The sequence below is a fragment of the Festucalex cinctus genome, chromosome 8 (assembly GCF_051991245.1).
Source record: "Festucalex cinctus isolate MCC-2025b chromosome 8, RoL_Fcin_1.0, whole genome shotgun sequence".
Lineage (NCBI taxonomy): Eukaryota > Metazoa > Chordata > Actinopteri > Syngnathiformes > Syngnathidae > Festucalex > Festucalex cinctus.
Window position 1 is genome coordinate 22,532,774 of NC_135418.1, and position 15,917 is coordinate 22,548,690.

Consider the following 15,917-nt stretch of genomic DNA (forward strand, 5'->3'; position numbering starts at 1 on the left):
AACAGTCATAAAACATTTTTATTATAGCTTTTAAACCTGGCAAAGCAACAATGCAATCTCATAAATAGATAAATAAATTCCTCTTACATTTTTATATATAGTTCTATGTATACAGCATATACTGTAGCTATAGCAAAAAAGTACTTGGCTGGTAATAACACAGTTTCACCATGTGGATGTCAGCTGATGTGTCTATATGTAAATAGTACCGGCGTATAGAACATCAAACAAATACAGTTACACCAAAGTATGTATATCTAGTACTTATATTGTAGAATACAGTATAACACATTCAGACTAAACAGTCACAAGGCATCCTGAATGTCTTCTTTTTTTTTCTTTTTTAAAGCTCTCTGCAACACAGAAGCAACACTAATCATCCCACTCTACACCCTCCCCACCCCTCCTCCTATGCTCCGCTTTGATTCTCCTGCCATTACTTGGTAATAAAGATAGAAAATAACAGTCCCAGCCCCATTCGTCCAGGTTCTCATTGGCGGTCACAAGGCCTCGGCGTCCTTTCATCTCCATTAAATCAACGAGAGCTCCATCTGCTTGCCGCTGCCTGATCAGTCCACGGTTCACGTGTAATTGCGTGTGTCCGAAAGAGTCCTGTATTAACTACGTGTACGCATTGGTCCGTGTTGTTGTACTAATTTGACAAATGTAGCCTTGTGTTGTCTCATAAATGTCACATGCTGTTTGTGGAAGCAGAGAGAAGATGCTAACGGTGCTTTAAAAACATTGTGATGATGAGCTAGCGCTATATTTGTCTCTTTCCTCTCTCTGTCATTTTATATTTTTTAATACAGCGGAGACACATGTCGCTCGAAATTCAACCAAAAACAGCCAGAAAGTAGAATCTTGAACTCTCCTAAAAACTGGACTAAACAAGCCAAAACAACCCAAGTTATAGTATGTTTAATTTTATATGCTTTGTTGACTTTTTCTGACAAAGGGAACAAACAAAATGTGAATGACAACATTCAAGCAAAAAAGGGAATTTATCACAAATAAAGCTACTATTTTTTTACATCTTGGTACAGTTGAGGTCTCATTTTTGTTTTGCCCATTTCAGTTGATTTTTTTTTCTTTTATTATTATTTAAATGGAAATGGGAGCACTTAATAAGTCGACCAGACAAATGCTAATGACAACATTAAAACTGAAACGGGAATTTATCATCAAAAGCCATACTCACATGAGCTAGCTCAATCGTCGTTTTGTTGTTGTTTGTAAAGCAGTTGGCTACCAAACGTGTTTATACAAAATGACTCTTACAATTTGACAGTTACATGATCGGACGACTCAAAATTTGACTAAAAACACAAGTTAGTCGAGGAATCATACAGTAAAACCAGTACCTATACTGTATGAAAATATTTTATAAGATGAACGTTGAACCAATTAAAATTCAAACAAATCATGGGTCAGATATGTTCCTCAAGCTGTTGAAGATTCACTGTAATGGTCTCTTAAAATTGAAGTAGTGTGCGTCAGTAGTCAGAGAGCCTCAGAAAGCTTTGCTGACTTATTGTTAAAAGCTGCAGCTCACTTTGAATGTTAATTTGTGGTTAAAGCTGCAAAGATTGAAGTCTTAAGTCTCTCAGGTAATTTGGTGCACTCAACAGTCAATAGGCAAACTCACAGAGCGGAACTAATTCCGTTGTAGCCTCCGATGTTTTCATTACTTTTGTGAGTGCTCGCGGTGGTTCACGCCGACTCCGCGGTGGTGGAATGAGAACATTCACGTGTTAATCACAAAGATCTGCTTTAGAGATTTGCATGGAACATTCCCAGAAGAAAATGCTTTACGTAGAATGTTAGTGTTGCCTCCTGAATCCACCAGAGAGTTTACTGTGAAGCCATGAAACTAATCCGCAATGTCAGTGGTTGCAAATGCTACAACAGTGACTTCAATACTTGAGCCTGTTGCAGAGCAGTCAGCATGAAGGCTCCTTTCAGTCTGCCCTCACAGGAAACATGACAAAGGAAGTGTAAAACCTTCTACCAGACGCGACACTTTTGCTCCGGGTTCATGGGACTGCCTTTCTGGCACTGGAACGCTTCTGAGAAAGCTTCGAAATTCTGGAGCGAACCGAGAACCCTTAGGAGAAAAAAAAATGAAGAGAACACCATAATTAGTTTGCAACATCCATTTTTAATTAAATGCTGCTATGAGACATCATATTTAGCCCACAAGAAACTTGGCATATCCAGAGAAAACTGGAGTACCCAAAGTAACTTTGTGTCCCCAGAAAAACTCGGCGTAAATGGAGAACACTTGAATCTCCACAGAAAAATTGAGTTTAGTAGAACCTGGAGAAAACCCAGATTACCTGAACTTCACACACAAAGGCATGGAATGAAAAGCAAATACCACACAGAAAGGCACCTTGTTTAAGGCAAGTGGCTAGAAATTAACTTAACATTATATTTTTGTGGGAGAAACCAAAGTACCCAAGAAAAACTGGAGCACTCAGACAAAAAAATGAAGTTCTCTGAGAATCCCGGGTAACCCTGAAGTCCCCAGAGAGTCCTAGAATCCCTGAAGAAGCCTGAGCCTCTGAAGAAAAGTCCTCCAGAGAAAAACTGGAGTGTCCAGGGGAAAACTGGAGTTACTGGAGAAATCTAGAGTCCCCATAGAAAACAAAACTTACCTGTATTCTAATGGGCTGTGAGAGTCGGTCTTGATGGACTGGCTGGCATATTCGGGCCGATATGCACCGCACCAAACCTGGATCAAGCAAAGTGATCATTTAGAGTAGTTTTTTTAAAAGCTACAATCCACTGCTAAATTACTCTGATTCTTGGTGCACCTATAAGATATAATGTGTTCTTGTATTTTTTTGTCGATTATGTTTTGCTTACTTGGGCAAAGTTAAGAAAGAACAGCTGCTTGTGATCCATGTCTAGACCGGGTAGACGAGGCTCTTCCCCTTCTGTCTCAACCCACTTCAGATACGCCTGTCAACAAATGAAGCGTCAATTTCAAAACACATTGCACATGTCCTGTATAGCTTTAAATCATGCAGGTAATAGCCCACCTTGTAGGCTTGCCGAACCCCTCCGTTATCTGCAATGTTCTCCCCTAAAGTGCTGATTCCACTCACCTACAATGGCAAGCCAATGAACGCAGTCAAACACATCCCGGTGTAGTTGATCGACAGACATGAACAAACTTTACATTTTCTCCGCCCGCGAGCTTCCAGTTGAACTTGCCATACTGCTGCACCATGCACTGTGACTGCTCCTTGAAATGCTCTGCCGAGTAATTGCTCCACCAGTTGAGCATGTTGCCGTCTTTGTCGAAATTACGCCCTGCCATGGAAAACCAAGCACGGTACATTCATTTGAGTACATCTTGAGCTGTACTGCCCTCAGATGTATTTCATTTGATCACTGTGAAATTTGTTCTCTGCATTTAAGAAGAGGAGGGACTCAAGCAAATGGTGCCCATGGACTAAGATATCTGGGAATACAGTAGCTAGATAAAAATGGAATACCCAGTGAAAGCAGCCATACCCAAGGAAATTTGGAGTACATGGACAAAACTGGAGCACATGGACAAAATTGGACTACCAAAGGAAATCTTGAGTGCCCTGAAAAACTGGAATATTCAGGGAAAACCGGAGTAGCCAGAGAAAACTAGGGTACATGGCAAAAATCCAAGGAAACCTGGAGTGTTTCATAATAGTTTCAGTTCTGCATTCTAAGTACCGACTATTTACCAAGTCTTACCATTGTCATCGAATCCATGAGTGATCTCATGGCCAATGACCATTCCGATTCCGCCAAAGTTTAGAGCCTGCTGTTGATGTTTACTAAAGAAAGGTGGCTGCAAGATGCCTGCAGGAAACACTGGAAACACAAGAAGGTGCAGATGAGCGTAACTGCAGACCTTATTCAGATGTGTTGTCATTGAAGAGCTTACCGATCTGGTTTCTGTTGGGAGAGTAAAAAGCATTTACCACGGCAGCACCGATGATCCACCTGAGGAGCAACCAGGAACGTTTATAATCCTGTCCTCAAGCATTCCTCAGCACAAAGTACTTCTAAGCTTTGTTGAGCGATAACTTACAAGTTGGGATCCACTGGCTCTCTGAGCTTCTTCAGACTCTTGTGAGCCTCAGACTTGAGGTTCTCCAGAATGTTCTCAAAGTAGTGTTCCTCACTAAAATTCAACTGAATGGGGAATGCAGTACAAATAAGTGGATCCAAGTGTTTTCTTCTTTACTAAAATACGGTGTCCGTATTCTTACGTGAGCATACTCTTGGTCCAGCTTCTGGTTACTCTTCTGCAGAATATGATCTGGATAGCCGATATGCTCTTTGATGGCCATGGCCTGCAAGAGATACACCACAATTAGAATGACAATTTTGAACATCTGCAAGTAAGCAGTGATGTGGCTGGATTTGCACCACAGGTTCAACGGTCCAATTACAATTTAATGCCAACTATATCCCTTTTCTGCTCGTCTCTGCCCACCTTTCTGCAATTGATTCCACATTTTTCACCGAGTGCTTTATGATGCAAAGCTTCGAATAAATGCAGACTGAGCACCGATGGGCGTAAAACTGAGTCTGGGTCAGTACAGACGGTTCTTCTCAGTCTGTATGTTTTTTCAAGGCTTCCAAAAATGTGGAAGCACTCACTGCAAGGTGGGCATCCGTCAACGATGGGAAGCTCTGTCTTGCATTGATGGGACATGCGCATCGGCACAACTGATAGATATCAGATTTTTACACACATTTGGAAGTCACTTTATTCCAGTCTGAATATATTGGCTTCCCTATTCGTCTTATTCCATGGAAAACCCAATCAAGAGGGCACCTGGTTCAGAACAGTCTTAGAAGATGCTAGACTTGAGGTTTGATGTCTCCCAACTGGTCTGGGATTGCCTTGAAGTCCAGTGAGGTTCATGGAGGTGTCCAGAAAAGGGAAGACTCGGCCTCTCTGCTTGGACTGCTCCACCATGACCAAGACTCGGATCAACGCATAGATGGGATGTAAGACGACCTACCTTCTCTCTGGCCTTCGCCTTGGATGATGCATCCATCCAGCTTAGCTCCTCGAGTGTTTCTACATATGCTGTCTGGATCTTCCCAATAAGATCACTGACCTATGAACACGAAGAAACAAGGATGACTATGAAAACGCACCCTGTAATTGACTGGCGACCAGGGTAAGTGCTATAGAAATTGATGGATGGATACTAACATCTCTTTCCAGTTGTCCATATCCAAACTGTTTCTATCTCTTGTTTCTAATGTAGATTTGGCATCAAGAGTGACATGTTCCTCACCATTCGTTTGCTTTCTCCGGCAAAAGTCTCGCGTACGTACAGCGCCCCAACGGCATTCTCCATGCTGCTCTGGACGTAACGGACACATTCTCGCCACCAGGCATCCTCCACCGTGGTCCCATACAGAGTCTGAGGCACACACACAAATGAATCCAGCAAGAATTTTTGTAATCCAGTAAACAAGCTTCTTGTTGTTGTGATGGAGTCTACCTTCCTATAACGGGCCCTGGCATCTTTGAAACGACGACTCAAGCTGTTAACTCTGTCAATGACCAGCTGCCAGGTGAGATAGTTCTGGATAGTTCTGCACATATGAAGCGTTACGTATGAATTGTGAATTTCACTTTTTGTATTTTTTGTTTTTCGATGCATGTTTGTCTTATGCTGACCGAACACTATGTCTGGAGAGGACTTCGTTCATCTTTTCCAGGTAAGGAGAGCCGTACACCACCACTTCCTCTTTCAGCTCCACATCGAGGGACACGCTGGATAGCACGCCGCGAATAAACCTTGTCCAATTAAAACCCTGCAAAACAAACATTTAAAAAAAATTTATTCTGAAAATCTGTTTTATTGTATGAGAATGCTGGGAAACTTAAGAGTATTCTTTTTTTTTTTTTTAAGGGCCAGGACGCCACCAGTATTGTGTGTATTCTTTGTCTTCCACCCTTAAATTCTGAATATATCTCAATATGCCCGAAAACTCACCGTTTTTTAGGGATTCCAAACACAAATGCCCAAAATCCACTCAAAAGTTACAATAAATGGAAAATTATAATACATTTGTCGCAACACCAGTTCCTTGATTGGCATGAAAGTTGGTGTACTTTTCTGTCATACCATGATATATATTTAAAAAAAAATAATATATTTTGGACCCGTGCTTGAAATGGAACGGAAAGTCGGCCATTTTGGTTTGACAGCCATTTTGGGCAAATTCCGGCTAGTACAAAAATTTTACACATTCCTACAAGGGAATTAGTCCAAATAAAATCCAATCCAAAACAGTTATCAAATGTGCAATGCTAAATAAATTGCATATTTGTCCTAGCAACAAGATGAGAAGTTTCATATAGCAATCAAAATGTGAAATTATGCCAGCATAGAAAGGTCGTCTGACTAACACAACAGCTGCTGTCACTCCGCCTCATGACCATAACATCTAATTGTTGTCAGTTGGAAAACAAACATTGGAAAATGAGCCACAGGCTGTTTCAGCAAGTCTCAAGACAAAGACATTATTATCTAATCACGTGTAGCAGCCCGCTCTCGTAAATTCCAATCGCAACATTCGTGTTAATTACTTTCTTTTGTCCGACTGGAGCATTGTAATCAACTGCTTCTCATCGTCCTGTGTGTTATCTCTGGAGCCAGACACACACAGTCCTCACTCACGTTGAAGCCGAATGTGCTCTGCAGCTCCTTCAGCGTCATCTTGTTGTAAAGAACGGTCACGTCCTGGCGCTCCTCAGCCGGCAATGTGGCCTAGATGGAGGAAAATCGTCTGTTATTGTACAAATGCTGAGAAACAATTGGCATTTAAGTGTGAGGAAGTCAACCCAAAATGTTCTTTACAATGCATTTGTATTATATGTACGCCCCCACTAGTCATTCTGATTAATATTGAATTTGTGGAATATGAGTTAAGCAGCAAAATCCACCCGTTGTTATCCATTCCATGTGGTGGCCATTTTGCCTCTTGCTGTCGACCGAAAATGACATCACAGTTTCTCAGGGCTCAGGTAACAACCAATCACGGCTCACCTGTTTTCTGAAGCTGAGCCATGATTGGTCGTTATATAAAACAGTCAAAAGAAAAACTAAGTACTGAGATAATTGAGTGCGCCCACCTATTTCATACTTTGTAACCTCAAAATATTGCATAGAGTGACCTTTGTAAACTGTGGAATCAGGAAAACTCTTGTGATTTATTAACATACCCTTCAATTTATTTATTTCTAGTTCTCAGCTTCTCTTTTCTCGTCGCACTCACGTTGGCGACGTCCGTCTCCAAGTCCAACACTTGCGTCATTTCCTCCCACACGCGTTCATCGTCCTGTGTCAGGTTTCTGTCCTCCCGGGTCATCTTGGCGATGGCGACCATGAAGTGGAGGTAAGCTTCTCGTACCTACGGTGACAGTTTAAAAAGTAGTAGAAAAATAAGGAAATTGCTTATCAAAATGAAATTGGCACTTTTTATGCGTCACCTTTTTGTAGTTTCCATCGTTAAAATAATAGTCTCTCGAAGGCATCCCAAGTCCCGGCTGGTCAATCTAAACAGAATACACAATTAATTATATCATGTTATAGCGTATTACAGTGAGTCTAATTTTCTACTAGTTCACTTTTTTTTCAATTATAGAAGTTGATGTATCAGAAAGGTTTTCTTTTTTTAATATCCCTATTTGTGCTAGTACTTGAACATGTTAATTTCAATTAATGTGGAAAAAAATACAGCTTAAAAATAATAAATAATTTATTTAACTGCAATAAAAAAAAATTAAAAAACACTTTATTCTTCATCACGCTCATCTGTCAGCCTTAAAAAGGCTGCACACAGATGAAATGGCACATAGAGAAATGTTCCTTTTAAATTGTTTTTATACAAATGGTTGGGTCTCTGGAGTGCCTGCACACCCATCGAGTGTGAAATGAACAACCAACCATATACTTATTTCTAAAAATCTGTCTTTGATTGAGCCGTTCTGAATTTTGCAAAATATGTCCGTTAAAAAGAGGATATAATGAGCCAACGGTGAGTTCGCACAAGGGCACTTCATTTGCTGCCTTTGCACAGAGGACGTAAACGTCTTCTGCTCTGAGTCTGCAGAAGTCTCCATTTTAACACTACAAAGTTTATTATACTTAGTTGTCATGCTAATGGAAACCAAGTGACAAGTAGATAATAAGACTGACGAATGTTACAGACCTTTTACCTTTCACACCTGGAACTGTCTGAAATTGACAGGAATTACATAATACACAATGTCTCAGTTGGTTAGTTTACTTTTATGAAATTGGCATCATGAAGCCACCAAATATGGTTCCTTAGCCCTTAAAAGGTTTTCCTGCATGGACGTATAGTAAACAAGCTGTCGTGTGATCTTACATAAATGATATGGCGTCGAGAATCCCGGTCGTCGGTCCACACGTACATGTCCAGGAGAGCCTTCTTGTGAAAGCGAGCTGTCATTGTGGCCAGAGTGTCCTCCAGGCTCCATTCTTCCTCTGCAGTTAAATCAAATGTAGTGGAGCGCTTTGATTTCTTCCAAGATTCAATTATCTGAGGAGGATTAGCTCACAGATTAAATATTGAGGATTTTTAGCGTGCAAGTATCGGATAATAAAGAACATTTTGCAATTTAATGCAGCATGGCAGACGAGTGATTAACACAAAATGGGCACATTTTTTTTCCCGTGATGTAAGAGTATCTATTACCAGAGGTGGCGTTCCAGTCATCAGAGGCCACAGGCCAGTCGCCGATCATGTCAATGAGCCTCAGGAGGGGCTGAGAGTCGCGCTGCTCGATGAGACCTAAAGAAGTCAAGCGGTCACATGATAAGGGACACTTGATCGGGTCCGATGTCGGTGCAAGAGCTGGAACCAACATGATTTTTCAGAGCTCTTTCGAGGTTCAGTAATCATAATAGGGATCTGATTTATATAAATATTTTCGAGGTTTTCGATCTTAGAAACTGCATTTGGCTGCTTCTTGGAATAAATCCCCCACCCCTTTTCTTTGATTTTTATGTTTTATTTTTTAATTGTGTTGGCATTAATGAGCTTACTCTCATTCAAGCAGGAGCTGTAAAGGATTTTGGCTTTCTTGATGGCATCTCGGTCGTCTTTGCTCTCAGTCTCCAATGCACCTGCAGGGGAGGAGACAACTCATGGCCATGGGATTTGTATTAGTGGTAAGTAACGATCCACATTTGCAAACATTGTAAAAAAAAAATTATTCTGGTCTTCTTGTATTTAATTTACGGCAATTAATTTGCTATGTGAATGCATTCCCCCCAAAAAAAAAAAAATCAAAAAGTTTTTTTTTTTTTCATTTCTACAAATGCTTAATTCAGAGCAGTGATTTGAAAGGATTTCATTAAAAACACAGACAACTTTAGTATTTTTTTTTAGTTAATATATGATTTATAATTAGATTTTTAATTATTTAATACAGTCATTCAATATGATTTGTTTCCTTTTAAAAAAAATCCTCAAAATATATAAACAATTCTATTCAATATACAATAATTAACTCGATTTTTTTCATATTCATTCATAAAACAGAGCTATTATTCGATTAAAAATATATTTAAATTTTGATTAAATACAGATTAAATACATGATTCAGTAAGGTTAATTTTAGAATAAATAATATATAATATATATATAGTAGAATATTTAATTACCGTATATATTAAAATTGAAAAAATTGTACAAAAGTTATTCAATGTGTATTTAATTTTTACATTTAATACATATAGAAAAACTAGCGAAGTTTTTTTTTTTAACTCATTCACTGCCAGCCGGGTTTAAATGTTTAAATTTTTATTTGTATAGCTGTCAATGGCAGTGAATGAGTTTTTCTTAATTTAATAAGTCTAATAAGAAAAAAGTCGAACTCTAGTTCTGTTGAACAAAAAAGGGCCTACCTACTCTGTGTATACATATCTACAAATATTATGTACAGTATTAATTTATTTAATTTACAATGCAGTATAGTGTGATTTTTTTTTTTTTTTTTTTTATTCTAAGTAATTTCTATTTTTCAATTTTGATTTAATTTACCTTCAGGGATTACAATTTGTAAAATAAATACGTCTACAATACATGTTTGCTGTCTGCTGCTTCGATTTAGGCCTCTAACCCAGCTTTTCCCAAAGATTTTATCACTTAGCTCGCACACACAAAATAAAGCAAAAACCTGCTTTCTGGTTATATTCCATATTAAAGCTTTTTAATATTGCATCCGGTACACCTTTGATTTCACATCTGATGGCGCAATCTCTAACCAACGAAGGGCCACATTCTGACCTTTGAGCACAATCTCCAGCTTGTCCCTGAGGATGTCAAAGACGCTGTGACGCGAGCTGGTCTCGGGGATGACGTGGCGCTCCAGCCAGCCCCCGCAGGCGTACTGGTAGAAATTATCGCAGGGCTTCACCGACGCGTCCATGTTCTGCAGCAGCCGTGACGCTTTTGGGGAAAGATACGATGGGGGTTTGAGGTGGCTGAATGTCACAGAGACTTTTTTTTTTTTTCTTTCCTGAAGTCTTGAAGGCCTCACCTGCGGTAACGCAGTCTGCAGTTGTGCACACACTGTTGATTTTGGAGCGAAACAGTTTACCTGGATGGAAAGAATGCACTTGTTAAAGAGTTCAAACATTTTGACTTAAAAAGCTAATTCATGAAACCAGAGCTGCTCAAGACATTGCGCTGCCCATTGGGGAAAAAAACGTAGTTGACGTCAATTAACGTTGATGGCGGTAGTCGTTGGGATTTCCGTTAACGTTAATTAACGTTGACGGCAAGAAAAGTGTTAGAGGAAATACAGTATGTAAAGGCCTGTTTGCAAGGCATCTTAGCTAAAAAAAAAAATTATACCACCCATTGGTTGGGGTTTGCCTCCAACCACATCAGTTTGGGCCGGTGAGGCCCTAACCGAGCCTTGCTGCATGAACTGATAAAGCCAACTCAGATGAGAGGTGAAACATCTTCTAAGACAATCGATTCAATGCTCTGAGAATCTATTTCACATAATGTGTTCTTTTTCTAAAGTGTGGAACAACAACAAAGTGCAAAGTGTCTCCTTTTAAAGTAGAAATGATCTGGTGGTAACCAAGGATTTCTTGTCCTGTGAGTCTTGGATGATCACCAGTAGTCATAAGGATGACACTTAAAGCCCTATTTAGCTCTCTTACTGCTTTTATTTTCGTAGGTTTCTACATCATTTTTCATCCGCAGCCGGTATTGACCATGTTTTTGTGAACAAAGGGAGTTTGATTTGTGTCGTCTGGGACTGCCGTGGTGCGTTTGAGTCCATCTTTGAGTGCTGTTTGACAAAAAAAAAAGGAACACTGGGTGAAGTTATAGCCTGCTTGTGCAAAGCATTTGGGATGGTTTGGTGGCACAGTGGACTCCGGTGCGTCAGCAATAACTTTTGTGCCTCGTTGCTGACTTGGCAGCAATGAGACTTTAGAGTATTAAGAGAGGTGGCGCTTCCTCTGTGACACCACTTAATCTCTCACTGTGCCGTGGTGGCTCTCTGGGCTTTATAGTCGCTCACCTCCCATGTCTGCTGAGCTGCGCGACATGCTCGAACGCTGAGATTGTTCTGGAAAAAAAGGGGTCGAAAATAATAGATTCATGAGAAAATGTAAGCGCAACTGGTTACGTTCTCAAAGCACATAATCGGCATGGTAGCTTGACCATCAATTAAATACCCTCAAAACACAAAAATGAGACTATTATTGTAAACCACAACAACATAATGCACAGTTCAATTCAGTACAGTACTTCTTTTGCATATTTTATATATATTTTATATTTAATAGTCATGATTCATTTCAAAATGAACGATTGCACTATTAAAACATTTACTGTAAGTAATATTTTTGTTGTATTAAAATAATTTTTGTAAACATTTTTATTTGTTTTATATCAAACTTTTACTGCAGAGAAGCAGAATAACAAGAGATGTCTCGATTGCATTTTTTTTGCACCCAAGTCTGAGTCATCTGTTTTGAAGTATCTCGAGACGATACTTGGACAATGCGTTAGGAAGGAAAAAAAAAAAAAAAAGAGCGCATCCAAATTGTCTTGATTATCTTAATTAAAAAAAAAGAAAGTTGAAAAAAAAAATCTAGCCCAACATGCTAACTTTTTATGTGGCTCTGAAGTCAGCAGTGGTTCAAATCAAGTCAACAAATTTCAAAACACGCGATCAGCTAACGCGATCAGCTGATAAGCTTTCCAATCACATGATCAGATAGGGACAATTCTAGGAATAACTGTGCTAATATTATTTTTTATAATATTTTAATACAGAACAGGAATTAAATATAGTGCAATGTTTTTTTTTTAAAATAAAATATGCAAATAATTTTAGACAAATGTAAAACATTTAATACACTACAGACTAAACAAGTAATTCAATAGAAAATCCGGTTTTATGTTTTAATAAAAATATAAGAAATTTGGTGTATTTAAAAATGTATGTGAGAGAGAGAGAGAGAGGGGGGGGGGGTGAGGGGGGGAGAGAGGGAGGGTGAGGGGGGGAGAGAGGGAGAGAGAGAGAGAGAGGGGGGGGAGAGAGGATGGAGAGATGGAGAGAGGGAGAGAGAGGGAGAGAGAGAGAGAGAGAGAGAGAGAGGGAGGGAGGGGGAGAGAGGGGGAGGAGGGAGAGAGGATGGAGAGATGGAGAGAGAGAGAGAGAGAGAATGGAGAGAGAGGGGATGGAAAGATGGAGAGGGAGAGAGGATGGAGAGATGGAGAGAGAGAGAGAGAGAGAGAATGGAGAGAGAGGGGATGGAAAGATGGAGAGGATGGGTGGAGGGAGGGATGGAGAGGATGGATGGATAGATGGAGAGAGAGAAAGAGAGAAGAGAGAGAGAGAGAAATAAATAAATAGTGTATTTAATACAGAGCAGTGACTAAATAGGTAAATTCTAATGTCCCATAATCCCATAGTGATCTTGTTTGTCCCTCCCATTGACCCATTGTGAGTGATTCCCAGAAATTCTTCCAAGCAACAAGTGTAGTAAGAAAACGTACAGTTTTTTAGCATTGAAACGTTTTGATATGAAAATGCCACCTTCACTCTTCTGTCGACTGTCTCACCCTGACGTGACCCGTCATTGTTACCTTTCAGCGCAGATGTGTAGAGGACCACCAGGCCGGCCAAGGCGCAGCTGACCAGCAGCAGGAGCACAGACAGACCGATTTCTGCCACCGTCCATCCACGTTTGCCAGGTTTAGTGGATTTCTCCATGATGTCCATTTGGCTTTCCGATTTGCCCATTCTCTTGACGGGAGCCTCTGTGATCAAAGTGAAAACAAAATGGAGCATTAAGGCAGAACTGTTTGCTAGCAAACCGGTTTAAAAACAAATTGTTACGCGGAGTCATGAAATCTGCTGACAAACAGCCAAGCGGAACACTAACTTACGTCACATTCGCTCATGTGTAACATACTTCAGGTATGTTTGCTAGTGCAAGGCGAGGAAAGAGTGGAGGGTGAGCAACATGGAGAAATTGCACTCACTTGGCCACGCCTTTTAAAAGCATAACTAATCAATGTGTGTGTGTGACTTTTGGCTAAAGCTCAGTCATGCCCATCGTGTTTCCCTTGTGTCTCATTAGTACCGCAAAGAAGTCAGCCAGGACTCACCGGATGATTATTTTATGAATGTCATGTCAGAAATTTGCAGTCTTCAATTTTGTACAACATGGCAGCACTATTAGCCGAGTCGCTCAGAATGAGACCGGTAAACCAAAAGGCCCCCGAGTTCAATTTGAAGCAAAAGAAAGATGCGAGTCTATTCTTTTTTTTTTTTTTGGTAGGTTGAAATTATTATAGAAGACAATCTTCAATGGGTCTTGAAAGATGAGTCAAAATACTGTAAAATGGCTGACAATATGGGGAATACAGCTTTGAAAATAGCTGGAAAAACATGCAGTCATTGCATAAGAATATAGAATGTAAAGAATTAAAGTTTTTGCATTTTGATTTTATGCTTTCATTATTTTCCGATTTGATTCACTTTATTGCAAGCCGATATTAATTATAGACTACCAATTCTTCTTAAATATCAAGTGGATGATAAAAACTTCACAAACAGGTCGTAACTGGTTAAATGATTTAGTTTATCAATGAAAGTAACACGTGTTATAGTCACTTAAATGTTCCACAAGCATTGACATCAGCAAGGAAGAGATGCAAATAATTGGATTTCATAATTCTAAATCAGTCAAGCAATCAGTCAGGTCTTGCAAGAAAATAATTTTAAATTTTGTGAGCAAGTAAATTTCAAGAAAATGGTAAGATACAAAAATTGGCATTTTTTATGAATTTGTGGGGAAAAATAGATATTCAAATTGTCAATTCATGGTTTTATAAATCAATATCAGGCTCGAAAAGGAAATTTCAATATCGATTATTCGATTATTTATTTTATTTTTTTTACGCTACATAAAAATTAGGAAGATTGTCACAACTAAGTTAAAGTCATATTAATGGATGACTTTACTATTTTAGTTTGATTATTGCCAATGGGTAATATGACTGAACCATTATTCAGATTCAAATTAACATTGCTTTGTAGTAGAATGCAGTTTACAAGTTGCAAAGGCTGAAATGTTGGTGGAGGCTTCATTTCAGTCGGCAGGCTTTATTTTATATATTATATATATATTATAGTATTCATAATTCATTCATTGCGTAATATGTGCAGTCTACATGTTTACATATCAGTTGCATGAAACATTAAAAGCTGAAGTGATAAAGCTCCAGATTTTGTTGCATTACTATTGCAATCAGATTTATGACTAGGATTTATGACTGATTTATGGCCACGCCTCACTTCAAGCTGAATACATGGTTAGAGATCCTTCAAAAAATAATCACATCAAATTGCTGAGGGAAGCTAAAATGTTACTTCTTAAAAGAATTGCGTGGTCAGTTAAATTACATTTTTATCATGACCGGAGCACATGAATTCACGTTATATTATTTCCCATGGAAGTAAGTATAGATTTGTCATTCCTTTCCTACATTGTGGTTAGACAAACGCTCTCAATGTAGAACATTACAGGCTTATCACTGCTCTCCATATGCTTTGAATAGTTTGAGCGTAGAATTGAATGTTTTGGCGAAGGGTAATTTCGCCGTTAAAACTCACACGCACACACGCAGGCATTAGGCTGTGAGTCAGAAGCCCATTTCAATGGAGCTCATTTGCATAGGCCGTAATTACATGCGTGCGAAGTCCATATTGCAAAGCGGCGTGTGCGGCTGGGGTGGACCAAAGGACAATGCCAATCAGCAGCTGCATGCCGCCGCCTCTGTTGAATTGTTCGCCACCTGTTTCTTCATCGCGACCCCCACTATCATTTGGCCTGACAGTAAATCACAGGGTCACACCGTGACCATTAGCCCCACCCCCCACCCCACGAGCCCCCCTCGACAGCCCTACTCATGAATACTCATGGGTGCACTTTTAGCCATGAAAAGTGAGCGGGAATGGCGGTTCTTGTTAGAGAACCACCAGAATGCATCCAGACGAGTCCGTCTGCTCTTATAAAGGCGTTAAATGGAGGCCTTGTGCAACATATTGTAACGTTGTAATGTGTATTTAATGCCCAGCACCTTCATTGAAAAGACTTTGGAACACTTTAATGGACCTTCTGCATAGAAACCATATTGTATACGGTATGTACTGTATGCGTGTCCGTATAGTATCGTATACATAGATGCATATATACATACAATATGCACAGTATATCATATTGCATCATATACATAGCAGATTCAAAATGTTCTATATACAGTAGTTCGCCTCCCGTGGATTTGCATATTAGTGGATTTTTTTGTTTTTGGTTTGTCAGTTTTTT

The 15,917-nt window shown here is 39.5% G+C and overlaps 2 protein-coding genes across 3 annotated transcripts in view; one reads left to right on the forward strand and one right to left on the reverse strand.

Annotated features, from left to right (window-relative positions):
• The window catches only part of mmel1 (membrane metallo-endopeptidase-like 1), a 17,275-nt gene continuing 1,358 nt past the window's right edge, over positions 1-15,917 (reverse strand). Inside the window, exons 2-24 of the mRNA XM_077529505.1 lie at positions 13,171-13,344; positions 11,594-11,641; positions 10,595-10,654; positions 10,342-10,503; positions 9,096-9,176; positions 8,746-8,841; positions 8,416-8,534; positions 7,514-7,579; positions 7,300-7,434; positions 6,702-6,791; positions 5,696-5,832; positions 5,517-5,610; positions 5,307-5,435; positions 5,025-5,123; positions 4,263-4,346; positions 4,082-4,185; positions 3,935-3,993; positions 3,742-3,861; positions 3,188-3,321; positions 3,048-3,113; positions 2,872-2,967; positions 2,661-2,737; positions 1-2,107 (exon numbers count right to left, since the gene is read on the reverse strand). Coding sequence (XP_077385631.1) covers positions 2,008-2,107; positions 2,661-2,737; positions 2,872-2,967; positions 3,048-3,113; positions 3,188-3,321; positions 3,742-3,861; positions 3,935-3,993; positions 4,082-4,185; positions 4,263-4,346; positions 5,025-5,123; positions 5,307-5,435; positions 5,517-5,610; positions 5,696-5,832; positions 6,702-6,791; positions 7,300-7,434; positions 7,514-7,579; positions 8,416-8,534; positions 8,746-8,841; positions 9,096-9,176; positions 10,342-10,503; positions 10,595-10,654; positions 11,594-11,641; positions 13,171-13,327 — 2,313 coding nt within the window. The 5' untranslated portion in view covers positions 13,328-13,344 and the 3' untranslated portion in view covers positions 1-2,007. The remainder of the gene's footprint in view (positions 2,108-2,660; positions 2,738-2,871; positions 2,968-3,047; positions 3,114-3,187; positions 3,322-3,741; positions 3,862-3,934; positions 3,994-4,081; positions 4,186-4,262; positions 4,347-5,024; positions 5,124-5,306; positions 5,436-5,516; positions 5,611-5,695; positions 5,833-6,701; positions 6,792-7,299; positions 7,435-7,513; positions 7,580-8,415; positions 8,535-8,745; positions 8,842-9,095; positions 9,177-10,341; positions 10,504-10,594; positions 10,655-11,593; positions 11,642-13,170; positions 13,345-15,917) is intronic.
• The window catches only part of miip (migration and invasion inhibitory protein), a 24,372-nt gene continuing 14,040 nt past the window's right edge, over positions 5,586-15,917 (forward strand). Inside the window, exons 1-4 of one of the 2 annotated variants that reach the window (XM_077529508.1) lie at positions 5,586-5,736; positions 7,269-7,419; positions 9,110-9,221; positions 13,178-13,278. Coding sequence is in view for 1 of the 2 variants with exons in the window: in XM_077529506.1 (XP_077385632.1) it covers positions 9,137-9,221 (85 nt within the window). In the remaining variant the exon portion in view is untranslated. The remainder of the gene's footprint in view (positions 5,737-7,268; positions 7,420-9,109; positions 9,222-13,177; positions 13,279-15,917) is intronic. The other variant, XM_077529506.1, reaches the window with a different exon arrangement.